The sequence below is a fragment of the Xenopus laevis genome, chromosome 1L, assembly GCF_017654675.1.
Source record: "Xenopus laevis strain J_2021 chromosome 1L, Xenopus_laevis_v10.1, whole genome shotgun sequence".
In the NCBI taxonomy this organism is placed as follows: Eukaryota; Metazoa; Chordata; class Amphibia; order Anura; family Pipidae; genus Xenopus; species Xenopus laevis.
This window is the reverse complement of record NC_054371.1, coordinates 44,277,056-44,291,366: the sequence shown is the minus strand read 5'-3', so window position 1 is coordinate 44,291,366 and position 14,311 is coordinate 44,277,056. Positions and strand designations below refer to the sequence as shown.

Here is a 14,311-nt window from a genome sequence, read left to right as displayed (position 1 = left end):
CAAATAAATAGTTTTACTTCTTTTTTATTGACACTTTTTGTTTTTATATGGGCAACTATTTTCATTCTGGCAAACCACAAAAACCTGTATATGACATGTGCGTTTTAAATTTATAGGCATAGTACCAGAGCCAGGAGAAAGAAAATCAAGTACTTTGGCTGAATGGGTTTACTGCTCCCTGTATTTATTTATATATAATTTACATAGTAGCTGAAGTTGAAAAAAACCACATCCAGTATTTGTTAGTCAGTTGCTTAATTATATAAATTCCATGTTTACATATTTATATACAATAAAAGTTTTACTCATTAATATGTTGTAAGGTTTCTTTATTAGTAAAAAAACACAAGTGGTAAATGTTCATACAGGATGATTGAAGCCATATCAAGGAGGCCTGAGGTCAGGTCTATAATGTCGGCATTGCACTGTAGATCTGTCTTTGTAGCAAAATCTGTAGGTAAGAATGAGACTATGTCAGTATATTAATCAGCTATAACACAGTTGAATAAAACAGACTAAATATTAACCTACATGGAACAATCTACTCAGTAAGATATAAATCTCACCATTAGTTCATTGTGCAACAAGGTAGAGAAGGTTCTGCAACTTGATGTCTCCGGCATTTCAAGTAGTTTTATGTCCGGCATCACATTTCTTCTATTCAAAATATTTCAGGCCAGCGTTTTGAAAGAAGTTTTCCAGAAATTGCCAAGATGAAATTAATGCGCAGTGGCCGGTAGCTCCAATGAAATAATTGACTGATTTGGGCAGATCGAAACTGACGTCGTATCTCACAAGATTACAGTTCTTGTTGTTTAGAACCGGCTCAAGGACATTTTGGAGCATCTCACTATAAACGGTTCCTGAAAAGGAAACAGCACTACATTGTAAATAAATACACGACAGACTTTCCATTACAGCAACAAAGAATGGATTTATCCAGCAAAGACTCATGCACCTTCTTAAAGGAGAATTCAACCCATAAAAAAGGCCAGAATCTGTAGGGAGGGGTGAGTAAAAAATTAGGGCATTTGCCCGGGGCTGCAGGTAGGCTGGGGGGAGGAGGGAGGGGGGTCTACCCAGGGTAGGGGGGAGGGTTTTTTTTAATTACGGGTCGAATTTTCCTTTAATGTGCTGAATAAAATGTACAGCTAGGGGTCAACTCTCCTCCAGCCAAGAGGCCTACTTTCCTTAATCTGTTGCATGTTCTGTGACAAACAAACCTGTAAAGAATCACATCAGTGTGCAAGGCATTGTGGGAGCTGTAGTCTTGGCTGGTGGAGAACTGGCTAGTGCTCCAGTGGTACATGTACTCTGTTCAGTAGACGTATTTATAAGTGAGACTCTTACCTAACTCGCTTCCCTTCACAGCATCTTTGCACATTTCAATACGAGTGGAGTGATAGGGAACAATGTAATCCTGTAACGCGCTCACTAGAATCACATTCTTGAAGTGCTCCAAGCCTGTAATACAATTATATTCACCATGAGATTCCAGAACAATGTTAAGGCATCAATACAGACACATCTCCTATGAAATCATGGGCATAATACTTTCAATCAGTTACATTTCAAATCACTATTTGGCAATGTAAGTTACTCAAGAGCAATGGGTCTATGTCAGGTCCATGTTGGCTGTACTTTGAGACCTGCAAATATCTTAAAATACTACCCCACAGGTTATGGTTAAAATAGTTTGCAAAGTTTCTAATAAAACTATCAAATCACAGTAGATTTATTTTGGGGTCTTGTACAATTTAATATACAGATGAAATCCAAACAAAAGACGGCCATATGTCTTTACCTGTTTTCTGGCTAAGTTTGTAGAGGAACCTTTGTCTTGGGTCTTTGTGATCTGTGAAAGCCATCTGTGATATGGAGACAGAGCTATCAAACTGCTGCTGTAACTGCAGGCCTATAACAAAAGATGCACATATTTATTAATTGTATTATATAAAAACATGCTAAAGTTAACTGAAATGTAGGTAAAGGTACTGGGTTATATTATCAGGAAACACACTGCATCTTGACAGTTCCAAAATACAGCCGTGATCTTTCCCAAAAATAATTTTACATTTTTGACTTGTGTTCCATCATAATAATATATAACCTCATACTTGATGTAAATTAAGCATGGTTAAATCCATATACATATATTACTTGTTGTTTCTGATCTTTGAATTACTTGTCAATAATAAAGCAACGTGGAAAGTAAATCCCTACCAATTTTAAAAAGAAATCTGCTGTGGTACAGAAGGCCCATATGTGGTCCACCGAAGGAGAGGAAAGTGTGCAGGTTTCCAAGGTAGCCTTCCAATTCAGGTCTCCACAGAGCTGAGCGTATTATCAGATTGCCCAAAGAAAAGCCGATAAAGCTGCGGGGAGAGAAAAGTAACATTAGTATAAAAAAATTCATATTATATTATATATAAATATAAGTATAGAGATTTTTGCTAATTACTGTACCTGATCCTGGAAATGATGAGCTTTTTGCTTGTTATGTGCGCTAATATTTCATTTAGGAGACGGCTGGCTAAATAATCAATATCAGCAACGGTGCAGTGCTGTAAAGAAAATACAAGAATAAGAAAGAACACAATAAATATTGCATCAGAATTAAAGCGAGACCGGTACTAATGAAAACATTATAGTTGCCACAATTATTTAACGGCGTATAAAATAGCAAATTATAAAGGGCCTATCTGCTAACAATACGCAACAATAGTCTTCTAAGACTATCCACTTCCCGTCTTGCTGCTGCGACATTTTTCATGCAATTTAATAATATTTTTCTATATATTTTGGGATATCAAAGGCCATAGAAGACATTTCTGTTCAAAGGGATTTGCTTGGATTGCTCTATAATAGGGTCAGTTTCTTACAGATCACTTGTCACAGTTATATATCAAAATGATCTTTATAGGCCCACTGCAACTGATTTTATATTAATCATCAGTAAACTATCATCATTGTCTATTAGTTCCCATTGAGCTGAGATGGATAGAATGTTCGAACAATTTCATATAGGAATGGAGACGACCCCTCAGAACTAGATGCCCAGATATACATACCATGTTGCACCGAGACATTAGGAAGTCAATTTTCTCATGTGTCACTCCAGACTCTATGTAAGGTCTTATAGGTCGGAGATCACGTTCGGAACCTAGAAGTAGAAATAAAGCCATTTATTTTAACAGGGCAGGGCAATGGTATAACATATCAGAAAATGTCAGAATCCAATCTTAAAATGTTTTTCTTTACTCACCACCCAAGCCGTGCACACAGACTATTAGATGTGTTCCGTCATCTTCACTACTGGATTTGTCTTTGGAACCTACAATAAAATAAAACAGAATAAGTAAATATTATAAAAGTAACGTCCTATTTCCTTTATAATCGAATGGATAAAACAATGCTTAGCTTACCAGTAGAACTGCTCTGATACACTATTTCCGTGGGTATAAGTTGCTCCAAAATGAGTTTCTTTTCGCTGGTTTCATCAAATAATCTACACAATAAAAACACATAATGTTGGGTCAAGTAAAACTGTCCATTGAAACACAAAATAACAGCAGCAATATTAGCATTTATTTTCGCTCACTGGGGGTGTTGTTGCTTTTCTACTCTATGAGCTAATATAATATAATGATGATATATTTCTATGTATAAAATATACATCCACATTAGACACAGTGGGTAACGTAGGCCCTGCCCAATAAGACTGTTGGGTCTCACATTGCTTGATGTCTATTTCTTAACTGTAGCTCACCCAGTAAAGAAGACATTGTAATATCTTCATAACTGTACAAAGTGATGCCTTTTCATAGTTTGCTGGAAGACCCGTATATATACAGATTTTACAGTATCAGATTTAATGAGATTGCATCAGAGAACATTAACTTTACATAAATATAAAATACTACTGTTCCAGCCCCAGTAATCAATAGTCTCCCTTTCCAACAGGCGACCAGAACGTCACATGCTGATTGGTTATTTAAAGTTACTGGTCCTGGTGGAAAATGTACAACTTCTATTTATATGTAATATTGTGCATTGTAAGTGCCCTGACTGCTGTCTCCCTCTCTTTGTAGATAGATAGATAGATAGATAGATAGATAGATAGATAGATAGATAGATAGATAGATAGATAGATAGATAGATAGATAGATAGATAGATAGATAGATAGATAGATAGATAGATAGATAGATAGATAGATAGATAGATAGATAGACAGATATATGACTGAGATAGATAGATAGATTGATAGATAGATAGATAGATAGATAGATAGATAGATAGATAGATAGATAGATAGATAGATAGATAGATGATAGATAGATAGATAGATAGATAGATAGATGATAGATAGATAGATGGATAGATAGATAGATAGAATTTCTGTATGTACAATATCACAGCCTTTACCTCATCCTGGATATTATCAGACTGTTAGATTCTATAAGTCTTGCAATTTGGCTCAATAGACGATTAGCCAAAGAATCATATTCAGCCAGCGTTTCATGCTGCAAGTAAAACAAACAAATATTATAAGTCACTTGAAATTAATAGCAGCATTGCCTTGAAAACCTAAGAATCAGAACAACAACAGAGACTTAATGCCTTGGGAATTCTAACGACTATATTTATGGAGCCCCTTTCCTCTAGCAAACTATAAGGGCTGAATTTAATAAAACAATTTAAACTCTCTTTCAGGACTCTGACACAACAAAGCAGCAGCCAGCTCCTCTCAGATTAGATTTCCTATAATCATATGGCTTCCACAATATTGGTTCAACAGTCAGAACCAGCTGTGCAGGAAACAGCAAGGAGCAAGCGGATAATATATGCCATAATCATTTCTCCCTCTTATTGATCTTGTTACAAGTAGAGATGCACCAAATCCACTATTTTGGATTCAGCCGAACCCCTGAATCCTTCACAAAAGATTCGGCCGAATACCGAACTGAATCATAATTTGCATTAGGGGTGGGAAGGGGAAAACATTTTTACTTCCTTTTTGTGACAAAAAGTCACGCAATTTCCCTCCCCGCCCCTAATTTGCATTTGCAAATTAGGATTCAGATTCGGTTCAGCCTGGCAGAAGGATTCAGCCAAATCCGAATCCTGCTGAAAAAGGCCGAATCCTGGCTGAACCCTGAACCGAATCCCGGATTCCCTAGTTCCAAGTGTCGGCTACATACTGTACCTTGTTTCCTTGATGTCCGATGACAGCAGTTCTTCCACCGAGACATCCATATACAAAGGTAATTATTCCATGTTGATCTAGGGTAAAAATAATTCCATGGTTAATGTTCAAGTTAAGGTAAAATTTATGTTATATTCATATTTCCCACAGGAGAACATATAGTAAAAAGGGAATTACAATGATTGAGTCTCATCCTGATATTCACGGATATTCCTTCATTTGAGTCGTTGTCTAGCATCATGTTCAGAGTAAGCTCCTTGGAAGGCTTGTTGGAAAAGAACTGACATATCCATTCCCTCAGTTCTTTTTTAACGTCAAATAACCTAAAAAAAAAAAAACAAGATATATTTTTAGGCTAATACCAATATCTGTAGAACTAACTGATACCACTGGGGGAAATTCAAAATTCTAGGTGAAAACACATAAACCTTCTTTTAACAATCGTGTATTGACTAAGCTAAATAAAGTCTTAATGACAAATCTAATTCTCTAGTTGCTTTAGCACAGCATGAGAAGTCTGTGTATCTCGGATTAAGAGTCTTGGGCTCCCCATATAAATCATTTGTAGAAAACAAATTTCCCCAGCCTGGCTTCATGATGAAAAAAAACTTGGGGGATGTTACATTCTTATAAACAGTAACAAAAATCCAGCTGTTCCAGTACAAGGCACGTTACCTTATGTAGCTGAACTCAGGTGACTATAATGCAAGATAAAAAGTGATCCTGGGATTTATACTTATTTAGGATTGTTATGGCCCTTTATATATTTTACTATTTGAATTTTTTTTACATTACATTTTGTGCATTATATTTATATTTGATAGATATCAGAACTTACCCATTCCTCAAAGGTGCTGGCATGTCCTCAAAGGAGGCACTTAAATCAGGATATCCATCTATTGCTCTGATAGTACGGATTAATGTCAGTTTCTTGCGCGTATCTTCTGTACAAGCAACAGGGGTCGATTTATCGTCTTCTGAACAACCTATAAAATCAAAATGTTTAACGTTAGCAGGAAAATGCCTTCCCATACACACTCATATATAGAGCAGCAGCAGCTATGGATTCTTTCCATACGTACCTATTGCGTCAGGCTCTAAGTACCGGTCTTCAAAGATCATGGGGGCAGATTTTGATACCATGTCCGCTTCCCGGCACTCGAGAGAACGACTGACTTTTGGAGCTTTTTTGACTTCTTTATAAATCTCTTCATGACGTTGGGCACTGAAATGAGAAACGGGTTCAAATATTTAGAAATAAATCACATCCAGAGATCAGTAAACTAAAAACTGAGGGATATAATAAAAAAAAAAGCTAACAGCATCCTACCCTGTGATTTTAAACACCTGATAATCAGACCAATAATATCTGCTGTTTGGTTGCTAAGGATACTAGACTTGTAGTAAATATAATTAATTACATTAGCATGACAACAGCATGACATTTTCATAAAAAAGGATCTATTACAGGTAAAACTACAAAGGACCGTAAATGTCCATAAAAGTGTGTAAATGCAATATTCCCCAATCAGATAACAAATAACTCTCCTTAAGCATAAAAATTTGAAGAAAAACCATTATACTCACATCTTCTCATCATATAAAATAGCTTCATGTCGGGGATGGTCAGTAGAGAAGAACAATTTCTTGAACTTTTCTTCCTATAAAACAATAAAATAGACACAGTTCATAAGCACAACCTTGAGAGATAACGGCAGTGTAAAACAATAAATGCAGCAGCACTGAAGATTGAGCACTAAGCTGTAAGGGCAGAGACACACGCTCCGATTTGGGGAGATTTAGTAGCCTCTTCTTCAGGCCGTCAATCTCCCCGAACTGCCTCCCGCTGGCTAGAATCTAAATCGCCGGCAGGATCAGAGCGTTTCGTTTTCCAAAGTCGCCCGAAGTTTCCTCGTGAGGCAAACTTCGGGCAACTACGGAAAACTAAGTGCACCAGTTGCCAATCAGTCAGTGATTTACATTCTAGTTGGCGGGAGGCAGTTCAGGGAGATTAGTCGCCCAGAAGAAGGGGAGATTAGTCGTTGGTGCGACTAATCTCCCCAAATCTGAGTGTGTGTCTTTGTCCTAAAAGACAGAAGAGGAAAGCTGCTTCTGCCCTAAATCCAAATCAGTCTGCTGCTTACCTTTATTTGCTTCTTTTCTTGTTCACTCTCCAAGGAGGATCGAAGAAATATTCCCCACAGATTGAGAAGTTGAGCTGACAGCTCTATTAGGGTGCCGTTTATTGCTTCTGCCAGATCATTGGCGTCTTCTATTTCCTATGGTTAAAATATTAAATAATCAACAATTTGTGTAAACAATGAGAATACAGTATGTAAATACCCCAATAGTATAAGAAAACTAGTTTGGGGCTGTAGGTTAGTATCATATTACAGAATAAGCGGTGAGCAAACTTACTGTCACTTTGTCGGATAACTCACTGAGCCGGGCTTTCATATCAAGTTTTTCTGAGGAGGAAACAAAGACATGCAAATGAGCAGTGAAACAACGGCATTATATTACAATTCACAATAATGTGTTTTTTATATCTAAGAATAGAAGCTGTTCATATTTTTCCCCCTCTGAGGCAAATCGGAGAGGCTTCAGATGGGTTTTTTTTGCCTTCCTCTGGATCAACTGGCAGATAGGTAGTTATAAAAAAAAAAAAAAAGTTGAACTCGATGGACATGTGTCTTTTTTCAACCTTACTTTACTATGTTGCTATGTATATTCCCTTGTGTGTTATTTTGCTGCTGTGATGTAAACAATGGAGTGGATCAGACTGGAAAGGAATGAGTGCCCCTAGGATATAGCAATAGTGTGGCAGAAGAATCTAAGAAGACAACATGCTGTGAGTTCTTGGGAGTTGTCCAGGTGACCTATGTCATTCTCCAAGGGGAATTTAGAAAGCAAAGGGTTAATGTAATAAAACTTGGGCACCAGGTCTACTAAGCCATAGTAACCAACAAAATGGTGAGTGACCTGAGATGAGTAGCGGGTGTTTGACCATTTGCTACTGCCCTAATATTGACTCTATGAAGATACTATCAAGGCCAGTGTGTATATTAAGGGTCACTTTGGGATACCTAAATGTGCACTTTGTTAGTTCACGCCCATAATCTTTAAACTTCCAAGAGGAGAGAATGTGTTTATTGACTCATCTATATCTATTGTCCATTTGTAATGTTGGGTGGTCAGAGAAAGATCAATGTTTAAATGAACTAAAGTTGAAGAAAACCTAAAGAACAGGCCAAATAGGAGGCACAAAGTAGAGCCAATCACATACCAAGCTCCAGCTTGCAGGAGGAAGGCAGCGTTTCTGATACGGAGGTGCAATAACTGTACAGTCCATCATAGGAAAGCAGCAAGCAGGATCGTAGCGTTGAAAGGAATCGGTAGGCATGCTGCAAGTATTTCTCTTCTATCACAAAGCCTTTACCCTAAAATAGAGAAACAGAGGCATAAGCAAGAAATAAAGCAAAGAGGACACCACACAGTACAAGATGGTGCCCTGCTACCCCACAGCTCTACTCTTTTGTTAGTTAAATACATAGATGCAATGGTGAGACTTGCTGGGGTTCAGGAGGAGGGAGGGGGCTGTTAGAGGGACCTGGGTTGTCTGAAAGCTTTTATTCTCATTTAAAATTCCACTCACATAACTGTTTTTACCCTCTGGAAGGTTCAAGTACAAATTCATGTTTGTTACTTACGTCTGCTGTCAATTTCTTTTTGAAGTTTTTGCCAAAAATGACACTTTCTAACGTCGGTATTTTAGCCTTTGTCCACCAGTTGGGAAGAATTCTTTGGAATACTGAGCTTTTCTCGGGAAATCTATAAAAATAACAAATAGAGATGTATGAATTATCTTGAAATTGATATTTCTTAATGGAATAATTTAAAAAGTTATCATCTGTATCTGACAATAACAATCCGTGTACTTACCTCTTCAGTGGGGGTTGTAATAGAACCAACAGGCCATGAACTATGATCGATAGCTTTGAAAATGTCTGAAACATTATATCCATGTGGCCATGAGTCCCTCGATGCAGGTTAAAGTGCAGTGTCATGTCCTCGCTGCAGATTGGTGCCAAACTCTTACATTTGTTTAATCTGTTCAGACAAAACCAGAAGATCGATGTATTAAACACAAATCAGATTTCACTAACCCATCAGTCTTGTTCGCTTTATTGTATTAGAATGAATGAGATGCTAATTTATGGAACAGTGTTGCCACTTAGGGCAGAGACAGACGAGAAGATTCGGGGAGATTTAGTCGGCCGGCAACAAATTGCCTCTTCTTTGGATGACTAATCACCCTAAACTGCCTCCCCGCTGGCTAGAACATAAATCGCCGGTGGAATATTCGGTTCAATTCGTTTTCCGAAGTCGCCTGAAGTCGCCTCACGAGGAAACTTTGGAAACGAATCGTTCTGAGTGCCATCCCGCCATCAATTTAGATTGTAGCCAGCAGGGAGGCAGTTCGGGGAGATTAGCCGCATGAAGAAGGGGTGATTTGTCGCCGGGTGACTAATCTCCCCAAATATTCTTATCTGTCTCTGCTCTTAACCAATTCTATTGGGGGCTTCCAAATTTTGGAAAGATAGGTTATCTGGAAAACTCCGGGTCATGAGCTTTCTGGATAACAGGTACCCTATATGTACTAAATGATTTCCCCAAAATACCTAAACCACTAAGCTACAGTATGTTTTAGCATTGTGAGCTCTTTCACTTACTGACATTTACAACATTTAGTTAAATTATGACAATTTGAGGGAAAAAATAAAGACTAATTGAAAAGTTGCGTAGAATTAGCCATAACTTAAAGGTGAACCACCCTTTAACTGCTCATGTAGAAAATCAATTCCTATATGTAAGTCTAACTGGCCAATACAAGGGTGTTCCCTCATTTGGCAAGGAGGGGTAATGGGAAAGAAAGGAGTTACAGCACAGACATAGAGTCAGAGTTTTAATATATTGTTCAGTTTTGATAATTTATGTACTTACTGCTCGTGGCATTCTGCATAATAGAGGCTGAAGGTCATCTTGCTCTCCAGGGCATTCAGAGTCTCTTCAATCTGCCATTGCAAAGAAAACAGAAGAAACATAAGATACGGTATATGGAACACAAACGCAAAGCTGATTTATAGACTTTTTAACACTTACTTGACTCTCATCCAGGAGGATATTAACTCTGTAGATCACAACGTCGTCAATTCTAACAGCACGTGCGGTTGTAATTATTTCAAACTCGCTGCTGGAAAGGACACTGCCGTCAACTGAAGCCGGATACGCCAAATCATCTAAAACAGAATAGTTTTACACAAATTACCAACTACACAACAGTGTGAACAAAGACTATGTCAACAATAATAACGCATATGGGCTGATTTATTAAGGGTCGAAGTGAAAATTACATTTTCAAATTCTAATTTTTGAGGTTCTTTTAGTGAAATTCGACTAGGGAATAGTTAAAATTAAATTTTTGAAATTTATCATGTACTGGCCCTTTAAGAATTTGAATTTGAATATTCGCCACCTAAAACCTTCCAAATTGCTGTTTTAGCCCATGGGGGACGTCCTGGGGTCAATTTGGAGTTGTTTGCAGCTTTCCTGAAAATCAATTTGAGTTTGCGGGTCAATCCCATTCACCCGAGTGAATTAGAATTTTTTAATAAATTGCAGTTGGTCAAGTTTATAGTTTGAGTTTGAGTTTATAGGAATTTAAAAAAAAACTCTCATGAACTCTAAGGGGCAGATTTATCAAGGGTCGGAGTGAAAATTCTAATTTGAATTATTTTTAATGGCCAAAACTGTCAAATTTGACTAGGGAATTGTTAAAATTTGATTCGAGTTTTTATTAAAATTCGAATTAGATTTGAAAAAATATATCATACACTGGCCCTTTAAGAACTCAAATTCAACTATTCGTCACCTTAAACCTGCTGAATTGCTGTTTTAGCCTATGGGGGATGTCATGGGATCAATTTGGAGTTGTCTGCAGCCTTCCAGACTAGGGAATAGTCCAAATTCGATTCGAATGTGAAAAAAATTAAAAAATTTGAATATCGAAATTTATCATGTACTGTCTCTTTAAAAATTCAACTTCGACCATTTGCCATCTAAATCCTGCCGAATTGCTTTTTTAGCCTATGGGGGACCTCCTAGAACCTATTTGGAATCAATTGGTGGACTTTGAAAAATCTACATTTTTTTGGGGGGGAAAAGTTTGATCTAAATTCGGTCGAATGCGATATTCCTTTGATTTTTACGATTCGAATTCTGCCAAATATGGACCTATTTGATCGAAAACTTAACTATTCGACCAAAAAAAAAACTTCAACTTAATTTCGGTTGGTCTTTTTGAATTTCGAAGTTTTTTTCAATTCGAAATTCGACCCTTGATAAAGATGCCCTTGTAATATGTCTGTAAATAAAACTCAGGGATGGTCACGTACCTTTAGTATGAAAAATCCTTGCTTCGATGGTGTGAGGGATGCTGGTCAAAATCTCAAAGGACGCCTTAATTTGCCAATATCTACAAATAAAAACAAAGTTTTCAATATTAATATTTCAAATCAAACTCTCTCTGCCCCTAATAAACATGTTCTATTCATTTGCCTGAATGCTTCTATGTGCTCCTTTCACTTGTAGTCAAGCCCTTTGCTGCTGTCCATATACAGTGTAAATGTGATTTCTTTAAAGGGAAAGTCAATCCAAGAACAAATTGAATATGTTGCTCAATGTTGAAAGGCCCTAAAATGATTTTGCTGCAGGGCCCAGTAACTTGCAGTTTTGCCATTGTCTGAACACTGATCATAGAACATTCTGAGTATCTGAGAGCAATGCCTTAGAAGCTGCCATATTGAAGTATGCGCTAAATCTAAGATTCAGCTCAGTCCTAGGATTTTTTTGGAAGATTTGTATTCCACTAAACTCAGTCATTTAACCTAATCGGACCCCTTGAAGCCTTAAGACACACTTACCCATCTAGTAGAGTAATCGGATTCTGGAATTGCTCTAGATGTAAAGAAAATTCAAGTGTAGCTTGGACTTTTTCCATTGATGTTATCTTTTTTCAGGTCAATATACTAAAACGCAAAAGAACAAACAGGAAAGTGAGTCTAAACGGAAAATCATGTTAATGCTTAAAATAATCTGACAAAACATCTTTTGTTCATAATGTAGCTGTGTAAGAAACAAAATGTTGAAACAAATTGCGTTGTATAAACAATTCTACTGGTCAATCTGAAATCTGCAAAGCTGTAAACTAATGAACATTACTACATTGCAAAATGCACTTTTTCATCGGTCTCATTATTGAAAAATGTTCAAATGTATTAAAATTCAAGATGACAGGGTATGTTTTCACTTACCTAGTTTATAAAAATGAATGAAAAATTCAAAAAAATTGATGTAGATCGGGAAAGTTTTCGTGCGATGCAACACAGTGTGAGGATGCAGGAAAACTGATGCCTAATATGAGTTTACTGACTTATCACAGGCTGGCTGCTGATGTCATAATGGCATTGACGTATTGTGTTTCTTTGCTTACTGGTGATGTCATAATGGCCTTGACGTATTGTGTTTCTTTGCTTACTGGTGATGTCATAATGGTACTGCTGTAAGGCAGCTTGAGTGCTGACTGAATGTAATTCACTTTCTAATGGACTCAATTTAAATGTGCCTTTTTAATAAACTGTGCAATGAACGTTATTACTCTGCTCTCTTACTCTCTCTTACGTTGCTCAATAAAAAGAGAAAAGAAAGAAAAAAGACATATGTAGATGTAATGTCATAATGGCGCATCATGTGACCACATGTCCAGCGTCCCCAGAGCCCAGCTGCAAACGGCGGTTTAACTGACACTTCTTTTTAGCTCAAATGTTTTTTCTCTTATTTACTGACATACAAAACGGCTGATATCAGCAGAAAATAAGTGAGGGCCGGATCAGTTTAAGCACAACCATATCAGTCCTCATTCCCTGTGTTTTTCTGCCTTTATACAGGAGTTTATCTCTGCTTTTATCTTCCATTTTAGTTACTTTCCTGTTTTTAAACCTAAAAACCATTTTCCATAAATTTGTACTTATTTATTACTTGGTGCCTTTGCCCAACAGCTTTCTGATAAATTCTATTACACAGTGAAACACCCTTTGGCTATTTATTTCTATTTATAGATGTTGGTGGGAGCTGCCATAGTGTTTCCCTACAGTATAAAGGTGCAGTTTACTGTGCACACAAACCTTTCTGTCTCTTTATATTTTATACATATAAGTGGGAAAAGACAGTCTCTTTAGACTGCTGCTTGTTTCTATTCACACATAAGGGTGGAAGCTGTTATGACATATGGGTGCATGTTGGTTGCTTGGCCTTAGATGTATTCTTTATATTTAGGAAACAACAGTAACAGGATGATGGTTCAGGGCAAACTGATACACTCACCGACTCCCAAGCCCAATGCAAAGAATAGGCACAACTTGGACATGGTCTGATCAGACCACACCTGAAACAGTCACAACACACAAAATAATAGTATTTTATACAAAAAATAGTGGACAATAATAGCTGAAAGCCCTAAATAATAGTTGGTACTGATGTCACTACATTCACAGCCATCAGATCAGTGTGAGTGTCCCATAGGAAATCCGATGAATTTTGCAGAACTTCTTTATGGAAGTAACACAGCGCTAATGCCAATCAGTACAAAAGGGCCGCGCTCTGAGTGCTTCTGCTCGTTCCACATACACGTGTATCACACAGCCGTTAATAACCCTGAGTCCTGAGGATTAGATTTTCCTAATTTGACATGATAATAAGAGATACAATGGAAAAACATTACAAAAAGCTCACACTGTATTAAGAGGTCAAATTTACCCCATAATATATATATATATATATATATATATATATATATATATATATATATATATATATATATATATACATATATATATAAGAATATATACATATTCTTACGTGATGCCTCAAGGCCTCATATATCAGAATATAGGAAATGATGCACAAGCTTATCCCTAGATGGTATGAAGTGACAACTTGCAGGAAGAAAATATAGCCAATAACATCATCTTTGTGCTGCCGATGTC

General features: G+C 37.0%; 2 protein-coding genes across 2 annotated transcripts; both read right to left on the bottom strand.

The window, feature by feature from the left end:
• Positions 1 to 312: 312 nt before the first annotated feature.
• On the bottom strand, positions 313 to 6,055 carry LOC108703974 (protein FAM135A-like). The gene is made up of 12 exons (XM_041589034.1): positions 5,385 to 6,055; positions 5,208 to 5,284; positions 4,427 to 4,524; positions 3,426 to 3,508; positions 3,266 to 3,334; positions 3,072 to 3,163; positions 2,467 to 2,564; positions 2,224 to 2,375; positions 1,805 to 1,915; positions 1,351 to 1,464; positions 567 to 863; positions 313 to 451 (listed from the first exon to the last, which is right to left on the bottom strand). The coding sequence occupies exons 1-11, from the start codon at positions 5,446 to 5,448 to the stop codon at positions 658 to 660; spliced, it is 1,164 nt and encodes a 387-aa protein (XP_041444968.1). The 5' UTR covers positions 5,449 to 6,055; the 3' UTR covers positions 313 to 451; positions 567 to 657.
• A 1,195-nt stretch (positions 6,056 to 7,250) lies between these two features.
• On the bottom strand, positions 7,251 to 9,307 carry LOC108696420 (protein FAM135A-like). Its single transcript, XM_018225760.2, has 5 exons — positions 9,150 to 9,307; positions 8,918 to 9,038; positions 8,494 to 8,647; positions 7,626 to 7,675; positions 7,251 to 7,486 (listed from the first exon to the last, which is right to left on the bottom strand). The coding sequence occupies exons 1-5, from the start codon at positions 9,272 to 9,274 to the stop codon at positions 7,325 to 7,327; spliced, it is 612 nt and encodes a 203-aa protein (XP_018081249.1). The 5' UTR covers positions 9,275 to 9,307; the 3' UTR covers positions 7,251 to 7,324.
• Between the last annotated feature and the right edge of the window lie 5,004 nt (positions 9,308 to 14,311).

Bases quoted from the DNA above. Each gene is read 5' to 3' on its own strand.
- LOC108703974 (XM_041589034.1), bottom strand. From the start codon at position 5,448: ATGATGCTAGACAACGACTCAAATGAAGGAATATCCGTGAATATCAGG. The intron at 3,335-3,425 runs GTAAGCTAAGCA...ATTTTATTGTAG, and splicing joins GTATCAGAGCAGTTCTACTG to GTTCCAAAGACAAATCCAGT. The intron at 2,565-3,071 runs GTATGTATATCT...TTTTCTTTACAG, and splicing joins TAATGTCTCGGTGCAACATG to CACTGCACCGTTGCTGATAT.
- LOC108696420 (XM_018225760.2), bottom strand. From the start codon at position 9,274: ATGACACTGCACTTTAACCTGCATCGAGGGACTCATGGCCACATGGAT. The intron at 9,039-9,149 runs GTAAGTACACGG...TTATTTTTATAG, and splicing joins TTACAACCCCCACTGAAGAG to ATTTCCCGAGAAAAGCTCAG. The intron at 7,676-8,493 runs GTATGTGATTGG...TTTCCTCCTCAG, and splicing joins CTCCTGCAAGCTGGAGCTTG to AAAAACTTGATATGAAAGCC.